This window comes from Hemitrygon akajei, chromosome 29, assembly GCF_048418815.1.
Source record: "Hemitrygon akajei chromosome 29, sHemAka1.3, whole genome shotgun sequence".
NCBI classification, from domain to species: Eukaryota; Metazoa; Chordata; class Chondrichthyes; order Myliobatiformes; family Dasyatidae; genus Hemitrygon; species Hemitrygon akajei.
The window spans coordinates 3,344,632-3,359,343 of NC_133152.1; the positions used below are offsets into that span (position 1 = coordinate 3,344,632).

At 40.9% G+C, this 14,712-nt stretch overlaps 1 protein-coding gene across 6 annotated transcripts in view; it reads left to right on the forward strand.

Moving 5' to 3' along the window:
• Window positions 1-14,712, forward strand: part of hspg2 (heparan sulfate proteoglycan 2) — a 528,874-nt gene that overhangs the window by 444,843 nt on the left and 69,319 nt on the right. For all 6 annotated transcript variants that reach the window (XM_073031647.1, XM_073031648.1, XM_073031651.1 and 3 more), the window contains 2 exons: window positions 6,178-6,275; window positions 14,290-14,556. In XM_073031647.1, the coding sequence (XP_072887748.1) occupies window positions 6,178-6,275; window positions 14,290-14,556 (365 nt within the window). The remainder of the gene's footprint in view (window positions 1-6,177; window positions 6,276-14,289; window positions 14,557-14,712) is intronic.

Consider the following 14,712-nt stretch of genomic DNA (forward strand, 5'->3'; position numbering starts at 1 on the left):
TCAGTTTGGCACTGTAGAACGGGTTATCTTTTAAAGAGATCTTCATACATCAAACAACAGCTTAAAGTCAAGTGAATTAGTGAAACAGTTGAACAATAACTCAAGGTTCAACTGTAGGTCCAACGAAGAAATATTTAGATATATGATTAATACTTGAAATAAAATTGTGGATCAAAAACTTTAGAATCATTGAACCAATCAGAGACCACAATGTTTCTGTAGAAGTGTTAAGGGTTGTTCGCAAGGTTAGAACCATAGAACATTACAGCACAGAAACAACAGGCCTTTTGGCCCTTCTTGGCTGTGCCAAGCCATTTTTCTGCCTAGTTCCACTGACCTGCACCTGGACCATATCCCTCCATACACCTCTCATTCATGTACCTGTCCAAGTTTTTCTTAAGTGTCAAAAGTGAGCCCACAATTACCACTTCTTCTGGCAGCTCATTCCACACTCCCATCACTCTCTGTGTGAAGAAGCCTCCCCTAATGTTTCCGTTAAACTTTTCCCCTTCACCCTTAACCCATGACCTCTAGTTTTTTCTCCCCTAGCCTCAGTGGAAAAAGCCTGTTTGCATTCACTCTATCTATACCCATCATAATTTTATATACCTTTATCAAATCTCCCCTCATTCTTCTATACTGCAGGGAATAAAGTCCCTATTCAACCTTTCTCTGTAACTCAGTTTCTCAAGTCCCAGCAACATTCTTGTAAAACTTGTCTGCACTCTTTCAACCTTATTAATATCCTTCCTGTAATTAGGTGACCAAAACTGCACACAGTACTTCAAATTTGGCCTCAACAATGCCTTATACAACCTCACCATAACATTCCAACTCTTATACTCAATACTTTGATTTATAAAGGCCAATGTACCAAAAGGTCTCTTTATGACCCTATCTACCTGTGATGCCACTTTTAGGGAATTTTGTATCTGTATTCCCAGATCCCTCTGTTATACTGCACTCCTCAGTGCCCTACCATTCCCTGCAGTGTAGAAGAATGAGGGAAGATTTGATAGAGGTATATAAAATTATGATGGGTATAGCTAGAGTGAATGCAAGCAGGCTTTTTCCACTGAGACCAGGGGAGAAAAAAACCAGAGGACATGGGTTAAGGGTGAAGGGGGAAAAGTTTAAAGGGAACATTAGGGGAGGCTTCTTCACGCAGAGAGTGGTGGGAGTGTGGAATGAGCTGCCAGATGAAGTTGTAAATGCGGGCTCACTTTTAACATTTAAGAAAAACTTGGACAGGTACATGGATGAGAGGGGTATGGAGGGATATGGGCCAGGTGCAGGTCAGTGGGACTAGGCAGAAAAATGGTTCGGCACAGCCAAGAAGGGCCAAAAGGCCTGTTTCTGTGCTGTAATGTTCTATGGTTCTATGGGTGTGTAAGGGGGCATGTGGGTGTGTGAAGGGTGATGGGTGTGTGAAAGGGAATGTGCAAGTGTGTGTGTGAAGAGGGTGACATGTGCATGTGAGTGTGTGAAGAGACAATGTGTTAAGGATGTGTTCGTGTAAGTAAGTTAAATGGCCTTCATCACACCTTCAGAATCGATCATCTATTTAATACAATGTGAATAGACAGTTGTTTTTTATTGAGCTGTAGCTGTACTGTAAAAAATGTAAGAATTTTGTTGTTTCTAAACAGGTAACTGCTTGAATTAAAGTGTGATTTTTGCCATAGTTACAATAAGGTGCACTGAAGTATTTGACCATATTCCACTGTTTTATGTAAACAATGAATATTAGTCTGTGTCTTTTGTTCGGTGTAATTTGTTCAGGCAAATTAACAAATGGTCCCAGTGAAAACACCCCATGTTTCATAAGCAGGTAATATGGGAAAGCATTCCAAGGTGCTGCACATAATTATTATTAGACAAGCTCCTCCACATACTAAGCTGCAGATCATGTGCCTAAAGGCTTCATTCTTTGCTCAATTATCTGAGCAGCTTGTGTTACAAAGTTTCTCAGCTTGTAAAACATCAGTGTTCACCATATGGTATCTAAAAGACATATCTGTTCAATTTGTATATTATGTATTATGCATCACTAAATTCTCAGAAATTTGATAAATATATGACTTCAAGAGGTGGTGAGGCTGGAAACCCCATCACTAAGTGACTTGACCACTTGGAGGGTTCAAATTTGAATAACAACCACAATTCATCTCCATCAAGGGCAATAGTAGAGCACTGATATCCAATCCTTCTTCTTAAATGTTTATTCCCTCGTTTACTATCACAACAATGTGAACCATCTGCAGAATGCACTGCAGCAGATTGCCAGATCTCTTCTGGCAACAGTTCCTGATCTACTGTCCCTGTCTCCTTGAAGTTCAGAGGCAGCAGATGTAGGCATCTGTAGCAGTCAATCTGCTTTAAAGTCACAGTTGACCTTGACTGGGAAATACATTGCTATTTCCCTTCACTGGGACCCTTCCTATCTAAATTCCTGGAACTCTTTCCCACTTGCTTCCTCTCTACAGAGATTGCAATGTTTTGAGGTGGCCGAGCAACTCAACATTCAGGAGTGAGGAATAAATGAAGGCATTCTTGCTGATGCTCTGGAACTGGGATGTTATGTTGAAGTTGTATAAGACATTGGTAAGGCCTAATTTGGAGTGTTGTGTATAGTTTTGGTCACCTACCTACAGGAAAGATGTATATAAAGGTGAGAAAATTCACAAGGATGTTGCTGGAACTGGAAGACCTGAGTTAAACGGAAAGATTGAATAAGGTTAGGACTTTGTCCTTGGAATGTAGAAGATTGAGAGGAGATTTGAACGAGGTATAACAAATTATGAGGAGTATAGAGAGAGTAAATGCAAGCAGGCTTTTTCTACAGAGGTTGGGTGGGACTACAACCAGATGTCATGTTTTAAGGGTGAAAGGTGAAATGTTTAAGGGACACATGAGGGGAAATTTCTTCACTCAAAGGGTCGTGAGAGTTTGGAATGAGCTGCCAGGACAAGTGCGAGTTTGATTTCAATGTTTAAGAGATGTTTAGATTGGTACATGGATAGTAGGGCTATGGAGAGCTATGGTCCTAGTGCAGGTTGGTGCATGTAGGCAGTTTAAATTGTTCAGCACTGACTAGATGGGCCAAAGGGCCTATTTCTGTGCTGTAGTTTGTTTTAGACTCTAAAGGGAATGTGTCCAAATACCTCTTGAAAGTTCTTGTTGAATCTGCTTCCACTCCTTTTCAAGCAAGACATTTCAGATTATTATAGCTTAATCTATTAAAATCACAATTATCTTCCTGCCACTGGGAGCCATCTCTATCTCCTAATGCATTCATAACATCTCATTGCTTAATACCTGTCTGTAATTTCAATTTAATCTTTTTTCCTTAAAGAACATTCAATCTTATCCTACTTCTCCACTTAATTCCCTGATCCCAACCTTTAACTTCCTGGATTCAACAGTGGCTGGATCGGAGATGCCAGAGAGTAGTGGTGGATAACTGTTTGTCAGGTTGGAGGCCGATGACTAGTGGTGGGCCTCAGGGATCTGTACTGGGTCCAATGTTGTTTGTCATATACAATAATGATCTGGATGATGGGGTGGTAAATTGGATTAGTAAGTATGCAGATGATACTAAGGTAGGTGGCATTGTGGATAATGAAGTAGGTTTTCAAAGTTTGCAGAGAGATTTAGGCCAGTTAGAAGAGTGGGCTGAACGATGGCAGATGGAGTTTAATGCTGATAAGTGTGAGGTGCTACATTTTGGTAGGAATAATCCAAATAGGATATACATGGTAAATAGTAGGGCATTGAAGAATGCAGTAGAACAGAGTGATCTAGGAATAATGGTGCATAGTTCCCTGAAGGTGGAATCTCATGTGGATAGAGTGGTGAAGAAAGCTTTTGGTATGTTGGCCTTTATAAATCAGAGCATTGAGTGTAGGAGTTGGGATGTAATGTTAAAATTGTACAAGGCATTGATAAGGCCAAATTTGGAGTATTGTGTACAGTTCTGGTCACCAAATTATAGGAAAGATGTCAACAAAATAGTGAGAGTACAGAGAAGATTTACTAGAATGTTACCTGCGTTTCAGCACCTAAGTTACAGGGAAAGATTGAACAAGTTAGGTCTTTATTCTTTGGAGTGTAGAAGGTTGAGGGGGACTTGATAGAGGTATTTAAAATTATGAGGGGGATAGATAGAGTTGACGTGGATAGGCTTTTCCCATTGAGAGTAGGGGAGATTCAAATAAGAGGACATGAGTTGAGAGTTAGGAGGCAAAAGTTTAAGGGTAACATGAGGGGGAATTTCTTTACTGAGAGTGGAGGCTGTGTGGAATGAGCTTCCAGTAGAAGTGGTAGAGACAGGTTCGGTATTGTCATTTAAAGTAAAATTGGATAGGTATATGGACAGGAAAGGAATGGAGGGTTATGGGCTGAGTGCGGGTCAGTGGGACAAGGGTGAGAATAAGTGTTTGGCACAGACTGGAAGGGCAGAGATGGCCTGTTTCCGTGTTGTAATTGTTATATGGTTATATTTACTCCTACAAGCCTTTGACATTCTCTCTTGGTCTGAGTTGTCATCATTGGATTTCAGAACAATGAAAGGTTTTGTAGTTGAAACCTAAGAATTCTAAGAGGAATTGGCAGAGTCTGCTGAGAGGATATTTAGGGATATCTGGAACTTGGAACAAACTTCCAGAGCCAACATTTGTGCATTTAAGAAGGAGGTGAGGTAGCCTTCCTTATCTGAGACTCTTAACAACAACAAAGAGTTGTGAGGGCAGAGTTACTGAATATACTCTAGATGGAGCCTGACAAAAATTGGAGTGGTATGTGTGGTTTGGTCACCGTTCTGTAGGAACGATGTAATTAAGCCAGAAAGAGTGCCGAAAAGATTTGCAGGGATGTTGTCTGGACTGAAGGGCTTGAGTTGTAATGAGAGGCTGGACAATCCGAGACTCTGGAGTGCAGGAGGCTGAGGAGTGACCTGATAGCAGTTTATAAGATTATGAGGGGCACAGGTAGCATAGTCAAGAGGCTCAGGCTAGAGGAGTCTAAAACTAGATGGCAGAGGTTTAACATAGGTGAGAATTGTTTAATGGGGATCTGAAGGGCAAGCTTTTCAGATGGGGTGGTTAAAATTTGGAACAAGCTGCCAAAGAAAGTAGTAGAGGTGGGAGCATTTACAGCATTTAAAAGCTGTTTGGACAGGTGCATAGATCACTAATGTTTAGAGCAGGGGTTCTAACACTTTTTTATTCCAATGGCCAATACCATTACGCAAGGGTTCGTGGATCCCAGGTTTGGATCTCCTGATTTTGAGGGATCACAGGCCAGTGTGACTGGCTCAGGTGAGCATCTTGGCGTCAGCATGGAAAGTTATGCTAAAGGGCCTGTTTACATGTTTATTTTTCTATAACTAATAAGTATTGCTATTGTGACACTGTAATTACCTTTGGGATCAATAAAGTATCTGTTTATTTAATAATAAATCGAAACTGAAAAGCTCTCAAGGAGGTGGGGAGAGAAGCGGAGAGGGTGCTGAGTTGAAGAATGAATCATTAATGACATTGAATGGTGGATCAGGCTCAAGGGGCCATCTGGAATAGTCAGGCTTCCATTCCTTATGTTCTAAGTTGCGGTGCCCAGAACTGGAAAACGTCGAGTCAGTGACCAATGAAGATTTACTATGATTTCCTTTCCTTTAACATATATAACAATAAAAGTGAATTCTTAGTAGTATCCAAGACAACTTTGAGAAATGGCATTGCTCCAAACGTGATCCTCAATGAAAACCGATGTTCGTCCCTCAGACACAAGGTCTCTGATCATGGCTCTCTGGTCATTTGTCATTGCTAACTTCAGTCTTGCTATGAGGAAATAAACAGATGCACTATAACTTTAAAAGTACCTTTTTGCATGTGTAATCATTGGGACACACTGAAGCAAAGAAAGGCACAATATGAATATACTTTTCCTTCTTTCCATCTGAATTACTGGAACTAATGTCAAGTGTGAGTTAATAAGGAAATAATAGTACGGAGGGCCACACCATTTTTCAATCATGTCAATTTTCCTTTTGTGTACCAATCAACACATGAGCAAAATAGAGTGATAAACGGTTGCCATTGCCTTATGCTGTGCACGTATACAGTTCACTTGGAAATGGTGTTTTTCTGGCATCAAATTCCATTGTTGATCTTCTTTCAGAATTCAAAACATACAAGAAGGAAATGAAGGAGTTTACATCTGCAGAGCATCTAACCAGTTTGGACGGGCACAGGACAGTGCCAAACTGGTCATCCAAGGTATGTCTGAGAAAATTTGTTCACTAAAAGAGCTGCTATATTTGGTTTTGATGAGCTGTCATTTGAGCTGTGAGATGTTCATTTCCACAGATGCTGCCTGACCTACTGAGTGTTTCCAGCAGTTTCTCATTTTTCTTCAAGCCTTGCAGCATTTGTATTTTTTTGGTCTTTTATCCATTATATTTATCTTGATTCTTTCTAGCAAATAGACTATAATATGCCTCACACATGAAATGCTGGTGTAACGCATTTTATAGATGCCAGGCAGCATCTATAGGAAGAAGTACAATCAACATTTCAGGCCCAAACCCTTCGTCAGGACTAACTGAAAGAAAAGATAGTCTATGTGCCTGAAAGCTTCGTCATGCATATGGATGTGAAAGATTGCTTACTGAACAGTTCCACATTGCCTCTGCCAGAAAAGCACTATTTAATATGAGGAAAAGTAGAAAAGCTCCTGTTGATGAATGCATATGAGATTCTACTGATAACAGCTTGATGTCAGGCCACGCTTGGCATTGATCAATTTAGAACACAGAACATGCACCACCAACCCTGTGTGTTCCAAGCAGCTACCACACTCTGTGGGAAAACCCTACCTCTGATATCTCCCCTCAACTTTCCTCCACACTTCTTGCAAGGATGTTGTCAGGTATTAGCCATTGGTGCCCTGGGGAAAAGGCGCTGGCTGTCCACTCTATGTAGGTTTCTTATAACTTTTTCCACCTCTATCATGTCACCTCTCATCATCCTCTGCTAGAAAGAGATTCTTCCTATATCAAAGTAAAATGTATTACATTCACCCCAAGATAAGCAATAACATAGTGACCAACAAATGTGTGTTAAAATCCATTAATCCAGCATTCTTGGGACTTTGGTAGTGCAGGACTGGCTGATTTCTCAGACTGTGGATATTACCTTTTTTAATGCCCAAATATGCCATTATAATTTTTTTTAAATGATGTTACACAATGGGATAACAAATCATCAAGTGAACCTGATGAGTTTACAGGGAGTGTGAAAAACAAGGTTTAAAAGTACACAAAATCCTGTGACCAGTGACTTTAAAGAGACTATGTGATACATTGCCCAATGAGTCAGATATCAAATCATTAGGATTTCTGAAAAGTGGATATGGGAGTTTGAGAGGATGCTGTATGATGGGGCTGGAGAATGCAGAAAACTAGGCAGTTTCAAGGTGTAGAGAATACTAGAGAAGAGGGAACCTGCTGAAGGTGGTGACAGAGCAGTAAGATGGTCAACTAATTGTGCTTGTTACAGAATTGGTGCATTAGGCATCTACAGCTTACCTTATGGGTTTTTGCTATAATCGTCAATGTCTTGAAGTGGTACGTATACAGGCAATATTCCATCTGTTGTATGAGCGGAATGAGGAATGGAGAGGCGTAACTTGTCAGTAGATTTCATTCATTCTGCGCTGATAATGGTGCATGTTCTGGGGATGTTTTGCTGCTCCATTGATACCTTGTGCTTTCTGATCTAATCTATAGTCATCAATCAGGACCTCTCCTCCATGCATTGTCTTGTACAATATCAAAGCTCACACAGACTTACAGTAGTGTCCAACACCAAGATGATCTTCCAGCAATGGGCTCCTGTAGCATTACTACCACTTTCAACTGACCACTTTTCCCTTAGCTCATCGGCTGCTTGAGCCCACCTCCCTGGCCTCATTACCTTCAGTCCTGCCAATCTGAATGGACAGTCTCCCATGTATCACATTGCGTAAGCCACAGGTCATCCAAAATGTGGTTGCAACTTACACTTCCCATTCACTCTCTACTCACACTCACATACATTGTTTCAGAGTAAAATTACTGTCTTTGATTTCAAACTTGGCCTGATATTACCTGTATATCTCTCTAAAATCATAAGACACAGGAACAGAATTCGACATTTCGGCCCATCGACTCTGTTGTGCCATTCCATCATGGCCAATTAATTATTCCTCTCACCCCTTTTCCCCTGCCTTCTTCCCGTAATTTTGAAGCCCTGACTAATGAAGAACCTGTCAAGCTCCACTTTACATATATCCAATAACTTGGCCTCCACTGCCTTCTATGGCAATGAATTCCACAGATATACTACCCTCTGGTTAACGGTTATCCTCATCTCTGTTATAAATGGGCAGCCCTCTATTCTGAGGCTGTGCCCTGTGGTCCAAGACTCCCCTACGAGAAACATCCCTTCCAGATCCACTATATCTAGATAGGGCCTTCAATACTCAATAGGTTTCATTGAGGTCATTCTTCATTCTATTAAACTCCAGTGAGTACAAGACCAGAGCCATCAAACACTCATATGGTAACACAGAATAATTCTTGTGAACCTCCACTGGACTCTGTGCAATGCTAGCACATCTTTTTTTTAATATAATGGGCCCAAAATGACTCTCAATACTCCATGTGCGGTCTGGCCAATGCCTCATAAAGCTCCAGCATTGTATCCTTGCTTTTATGTTCCAGTCCTCTCAAAGTGAATGATAAGATTGCATTTGTTGTCCTCACCGCCAACTCAGCCTGCAAGTTAGCCTTTAGAGAATCCTGCATGAGGCCTCCCAAGTCTCTTTAAAACTATAATTTTTGAATTTCCTACCTGTTTAGAAAATGATCTTTGTCTTTATTCCTTCTCCCAAAATGCAAGACCATACATTTCTCTGCACTATATTCCATCTGTCACTTCTTTGCTCATTCTCTGAATTTGTCTAAGTCCTTCTGAAAACTCTGTTTCCTCAACACTACCTGCCCTTGCACCTATCTTTGTATCATTTGCAAACATGACTACAAAACCCTCAATTCCACCATCCAAATCATAGGCCTATAACATAAAAAGAAGCAGACGCAATGCCAACCCCTGCAAAGTAGCACAAGTTACTGGCAGCCAACCTGAAAAAGCCCTCTTTATTCCCATTCTTTGCATCCTGGCGGTCAGCCAATCTTCTACCCATGTTGGTGTCTTCCCTGTAAAACCTTGTGCTCATCTTGTTAAGCAGCCTCATGTGCAACACCATGTCAAAGGCCTCTGAAAATCCAGGTAAACAACATCCACTGACTCTCTTTTGTCTATCCTGCCTGTTATTTCCTTGAAAATTTCCAACAAATTTGTCGGACTGTAATTCCCCTTGAGAAAACCTTTCACTTATTTTATCATGTGCCTCCAAATACCCTCCAAAACTTAATTGTTAATACTGAACTCCAACATCTTAATCAACTACTGAAGTCAGACTAAATGGTCTACAATTCCTCTCTTCTGTCTTCCTCCCTTCCTTAAGAGGCATTTGGAGTTTTCTAGTCTTCCAGAACCATTAAAGAATCTAGTGAATTTTGAAAGACCGGTCCTGTCTCCACAGTTTCCTCGCCACCTCATTCAGAAGCCTGGGGTGCAGTCCACCTGGCCAGGTGACTTATCTACCCTCAGGCCTTTCAGCTTCCCAAGTACCTTTTCCTTAGTAAAAGCAACTACACTCACTTTTGTTCACTGACAACTCTAGAATTTCTGGCATATTGCTAGTGTCTTTTACAGTGAAGGCTGACGCAAAATACTTACCAAGTTCACCTGTCGTCTCCTTGTCCCCTATTGCTACTTGTCCAGCATTATTTTCCAGCAGTCCAATAGCCACTCTCACCTTTCTTTTACTCTGTATATATCTGAAGAATCTTTTGGTATCTACTTTTATATTAGTGGCTAGCTTACCTTCATATTTCTTCTTTTCTCTCTCATTCGGGCTTTTTTAGTTTCCTTCTGTTTTGAAAAGCTTCCCAATCCTCTAACTTCCCACTAATCTTTGCTATATTATATGCTTTCTCGTTTGCTCTTATGTTGCTTTTGACTTGTCAGCCATGGATGCATTATAATCCTTTTTGAATACATTATCATCCTTTTAGGATGCATCTTCTTCTTTGGAGTGTACAGTTGCAAGAAAAAGTTAGAGAACCATTTGCAGTTACCTGGTTTTCTGCATTAATTACTTATAAAGTGTGGTCTGATCTTCATCAAAGGCACAATAAAAGACAAACACAATCTGCCTAAACCAATAACACATCAATTGTGCTACTTCTCATCAATACTGAATACACCATTTGTGTAATCACAGTCTAGGTCCAGAAAAGTATGTGAACCTCTGGGGTAAGACATTCTACAAAAGCTATTTGGAGTCTGGTGTTCCAATCAATGGGATGAGATTGGAGGTGTGGATTGTAGAGGTGCCCTTCCCTATATATATATATGTATAAAAAACAGACATATAAAGTCAGGTTACTGACAGAGCTAGCTCTTCTCAAGAAAGATCTGTTTATGCGCATCATGCCTTGATCAAAACAACTTTCAGAGGACCTGAGAAGAAGAAGAATTGTAGAGATGCATGAATCTGGAAAAGGCTACGAAAGCATTTCTAAAGACCTGAGTGTTCATCAGTCCACAGTAAGACAAATTGTCTACAAATGGAGAAAATTCAGTATTGTTGCTACTCTCCCTAGGAGTGGATGTCATGCAAAGATCTCACCAAGAGCACAACGTGCAGTGCTGAAGGAGGTGAAAAATAACCCACAAAAGTCCTGCAGAAATCTCTAGAACTTTCTAAAGCCTCTGTTCTTGTGTCCACTATAAGAAACACTATGAACAAGAATGGTGTTCATGGAAGGACACCACAGAGGAATTCACTGCTCTCCAAAAAAAAAATAATTGCTGCACATCTCAAGTTTGCAGAAGACCACCTGGATGTTCCACAATGCTTCTGCAACAATGTTCTATGGACAGATGAGACAAAAGTTGAACTTTTTACCAGAAATTCACATTGCTATGTTTGGAGGGAAAAGTGCACTGCACACCAACACCAAAGCCTCATTCCAACTATTAAGCATGGTGGATGGAGTATCATGGTTTGGGGCTGCTTTACTGCCTCAGAGCCTAGACAGCTTGCAATTGTTGAGGGAACAATGAATTCAAAATTGTATCAAACCATTTTACAGGAGAATGTCAGAGCAGTGGTCTATCACCTGAAGCTTAATAGAAGTTGGATGGTGCAACAAGACAGGGATCTGAAACATGAGACTAAATCAATAACAGAATGGTTTTTTAAAAAAAAAAGAAAATTTGTGTTTTGGAATAGCCCAGTCAGACTCCAGACTTTAACTTAATTGAGATGCTGTGGCATGACATGACGAGTGCTGTTCATGCAAGGTATCCCAGAAATATTGATGAACTGAAGCAGTTTTGTTTGGAAGAATGGTCTAAAATTCCTTCTTGTCATTTGCATATCTGATCAGCAGCTACAGGAAACATTTGGTGGAGTTTATTGCTGCTAAAGAAGTTCTACTAGTTTTTAATACAAGGGTACACATACTTTTTTCTGTGAATGTGCTCAATAAAGATATGAAAAGTACAATTGTTTTGTGTGTTTTGTTAGTTTAGGTAGATTGTGTTTGTCTATTATTATGACTCAGATGAAGATCAGACCACATTTTATGAATAATTAATGCAGAAAACCAGGTGATTGCAAAGGGTTCACAAACTTTTTCATGCAACTGTATTTATACTATGCCTTCCAAATTGATCCCACAAACTCCAGCCATTGCTCTTCTGCTGTCATCCCAGCCAGTGTCGCCTTCCAGTCAGATTTTTTCAGCTCCTCTCTCATGCCTCTGTATTTCCATTTAATCCACTCTAATACTCATACATCTGCCTTTTCCCTCTCAATCTGCAAGCTGAATGCTATATTATGACCACTGGACCATAAGGGTTCCTTTACCTTCAGCTCCCGAAGCAAATCTGGTTGATTACACAACACACAATCAAGAATTACATTTCTTCTAGTGGGCTCAACCACAAGCTGCTCTAAAAGGCATTCTACAAAATCCTTCTCTTGGTATTCAGTACCAACCTGACTTTCCCAATCTACCTGCATATTGAAATCCCCCTTACTATCATAACATTGCCCTTTTTTACATGCCTTTTCTATCTCCCTTTGTAATTTGTATCGTACATTCTGGCTACTCTTTGGGGGCTGGTATATAACTTCCATCAGGGCCTTTTTAACCTTGCAGTTTCTTAACTCTACCCACAAATAGGATTCTTACCAATCCTATTTCAGCTCTGTAAGGATTTGATTCAATTGTTTACCAACAGAGCCATGCCATCCCCTCTGTTCACCTTCCTGTCCTTTCAATGCAATATGCATGTTGAGCTCCCAACGATGATCTTTTTTCAGCCATGATTCAGTGATGCCCACAACAGCATACCTGCCAATCTTGAACTGTGCTACAAGATCATCTACTTTATTTCGTATAGTGTGTGCATTCAAATATAACAACTTCAATCATGTATTCATCACTCTTTTTGATTTTGGCACCCTGTTACACTTTAACTCATCTCCTGACTTTAGTTTTGTCCTATTATCTGTCTGTCCTTCCTCACATTCTCACTACACATTGCATCTAGTTATATACCAACTGCCCCATCCTTAACCCTATTACTGCTGTTCCCATCCCCCTGCTAGGTTAGTTTATACCCTCCCCAACAGCTCTAGCAAACCTGCCCGCAAGGATATTGGTCGCCCATGAGTTCAGGTATAGCCCGTCCTTTTTGTACAGGTTACACCTTCCCCAGAAGAGATCCCAGTAATCCAGAAATCTGAAACCATCACCCAACCTGCACTAATACCTGAGCCACACATTCATCTGCAAAATCATCCTATTCTTACCCTCACTGGTGCGTGGCACAAGTTGCACTCCAGAGGTTACTACCCTGTAGGTTCTGCTTTTTGGCTTTCTACTTAACTCACGATATTCGTTCGTGAGGACATCCATCCTTTTCTGACCTACGTCTTTGGTACCAATATGTACCATGACTTCAGCTGCTCACCCTTCTCCCTTTAGAATGTTGTGGACCCGATCCAAGATGTCCCTGACCCTGGCACCTGGGTGGCAAAATTTAATTCCTTACAATGTAGAAGGAAGCCATCTTATCTATCCAGCTATCATCCCTCATCCTGCACCACAACTGATTCTTCCTGTAACCTGTTCTCCCCATATTCCCATCAACTCTCACCAGATTTAGCCATTCACCCTGCCACTCACAGTGATTTATGGTGGCCAGTTAACAGCAAACCAGCACATCAGTGAGATGTGAGAGGAAACAGCAAACTTCGAGAACATGCAAACATTTCTTACAGATTCAATTCCTGGCCAAAGGACCTGTGCTAACTCCTCCTTCAGCCTGTGTCATACATGTTTTCCTCCTACTCTGCTTTCTTGCGCACCCTCACTCCACCACTGCCTTCTGATTTATTATTACTGAAATATGTCATGAAATTTGCTGTTTTGCGGCAACAGTGCACTGCAATGCATAAAAAATACTTCGGGTTACAATGAGAATATATATAAAAAATAACTAGTACAAACAAAATGAGATGGAGTTAAAGATTTTTATGAAGAATTCAGAAATCTGATGGCAGAGGGAAGAAGCTGTTGGTAAAATATTAAGTGTGCATCGTTAGGCACTTCCCTGATGGTAGTAATGAGAAGAGGCTGTATGGGGAGGGTCCTTTGTGATGGATGTCGCCTTCTTGAGGCATCACCTTTTGAAAATATCCTTGTTGGTGAGGCTAGTGCCTCCGTACTATCAGACAGGTGATGAATACAGGACTGAAGGTGTTATATTTGAATGCATGCAGCAAACAGAATAAGCTAGATGATCTTGTAGCACACATAGAGATTGTCAGGTATGACATCATGGGCATCACTAATTCATGGCTGAAAGAAGAGCATAGTTGGGAGCTGAATGTCCAAGGATGGGGAGGTAGGCAGAGGGAGTGGTGTGGCTTTGTTTGTAAAAAATGAAATCAAATTATTAGAAAGAGGTGACATAGGATCCGAAGATGTTGATTCGTTGTGGATAGAGGTAAGGAACTGCAAGGGTAAAAGGACCCTGATGGGAGTTATATACAGGCCTTACAGGCTAATGGAATAAAAATAACCTTTCCTCTGATGATTTTCAGCTCTACCCATTGTCATGATAAACGTAAGAACATCCATGCAGATGGTAATGGTTGGTGGCTCGGTGGAATTTGAATGCCAAGCAATTGGAGATCCCCAGCCTTTCGTCCAGTGGAGTAAGGTGGAGGGAGCAATGTCGCCTGAAGTCCTTATTCGGAATGGAATGCTGAAGATTGAGTACGTGAAGGAGTCTGATGCTGGACGTTACAGGTGTACAGCCACCAATGATGCGGGATCTGTCCAGTCCGAGGTGGTTCTGTATGTACAGAGTAAGTGAAGCCTGTCTTGTTCTAGAGTGTGTTGCAGTAAATGAAATGAACATTACTGAAGCAGGCCATTTGGCCTCGTAACAAAGTAATAAACAGGAGCGAACAAGGCCCATATGGCCCTATGAAGCTGTTCACCATTCAACAAGATTGTGGTTA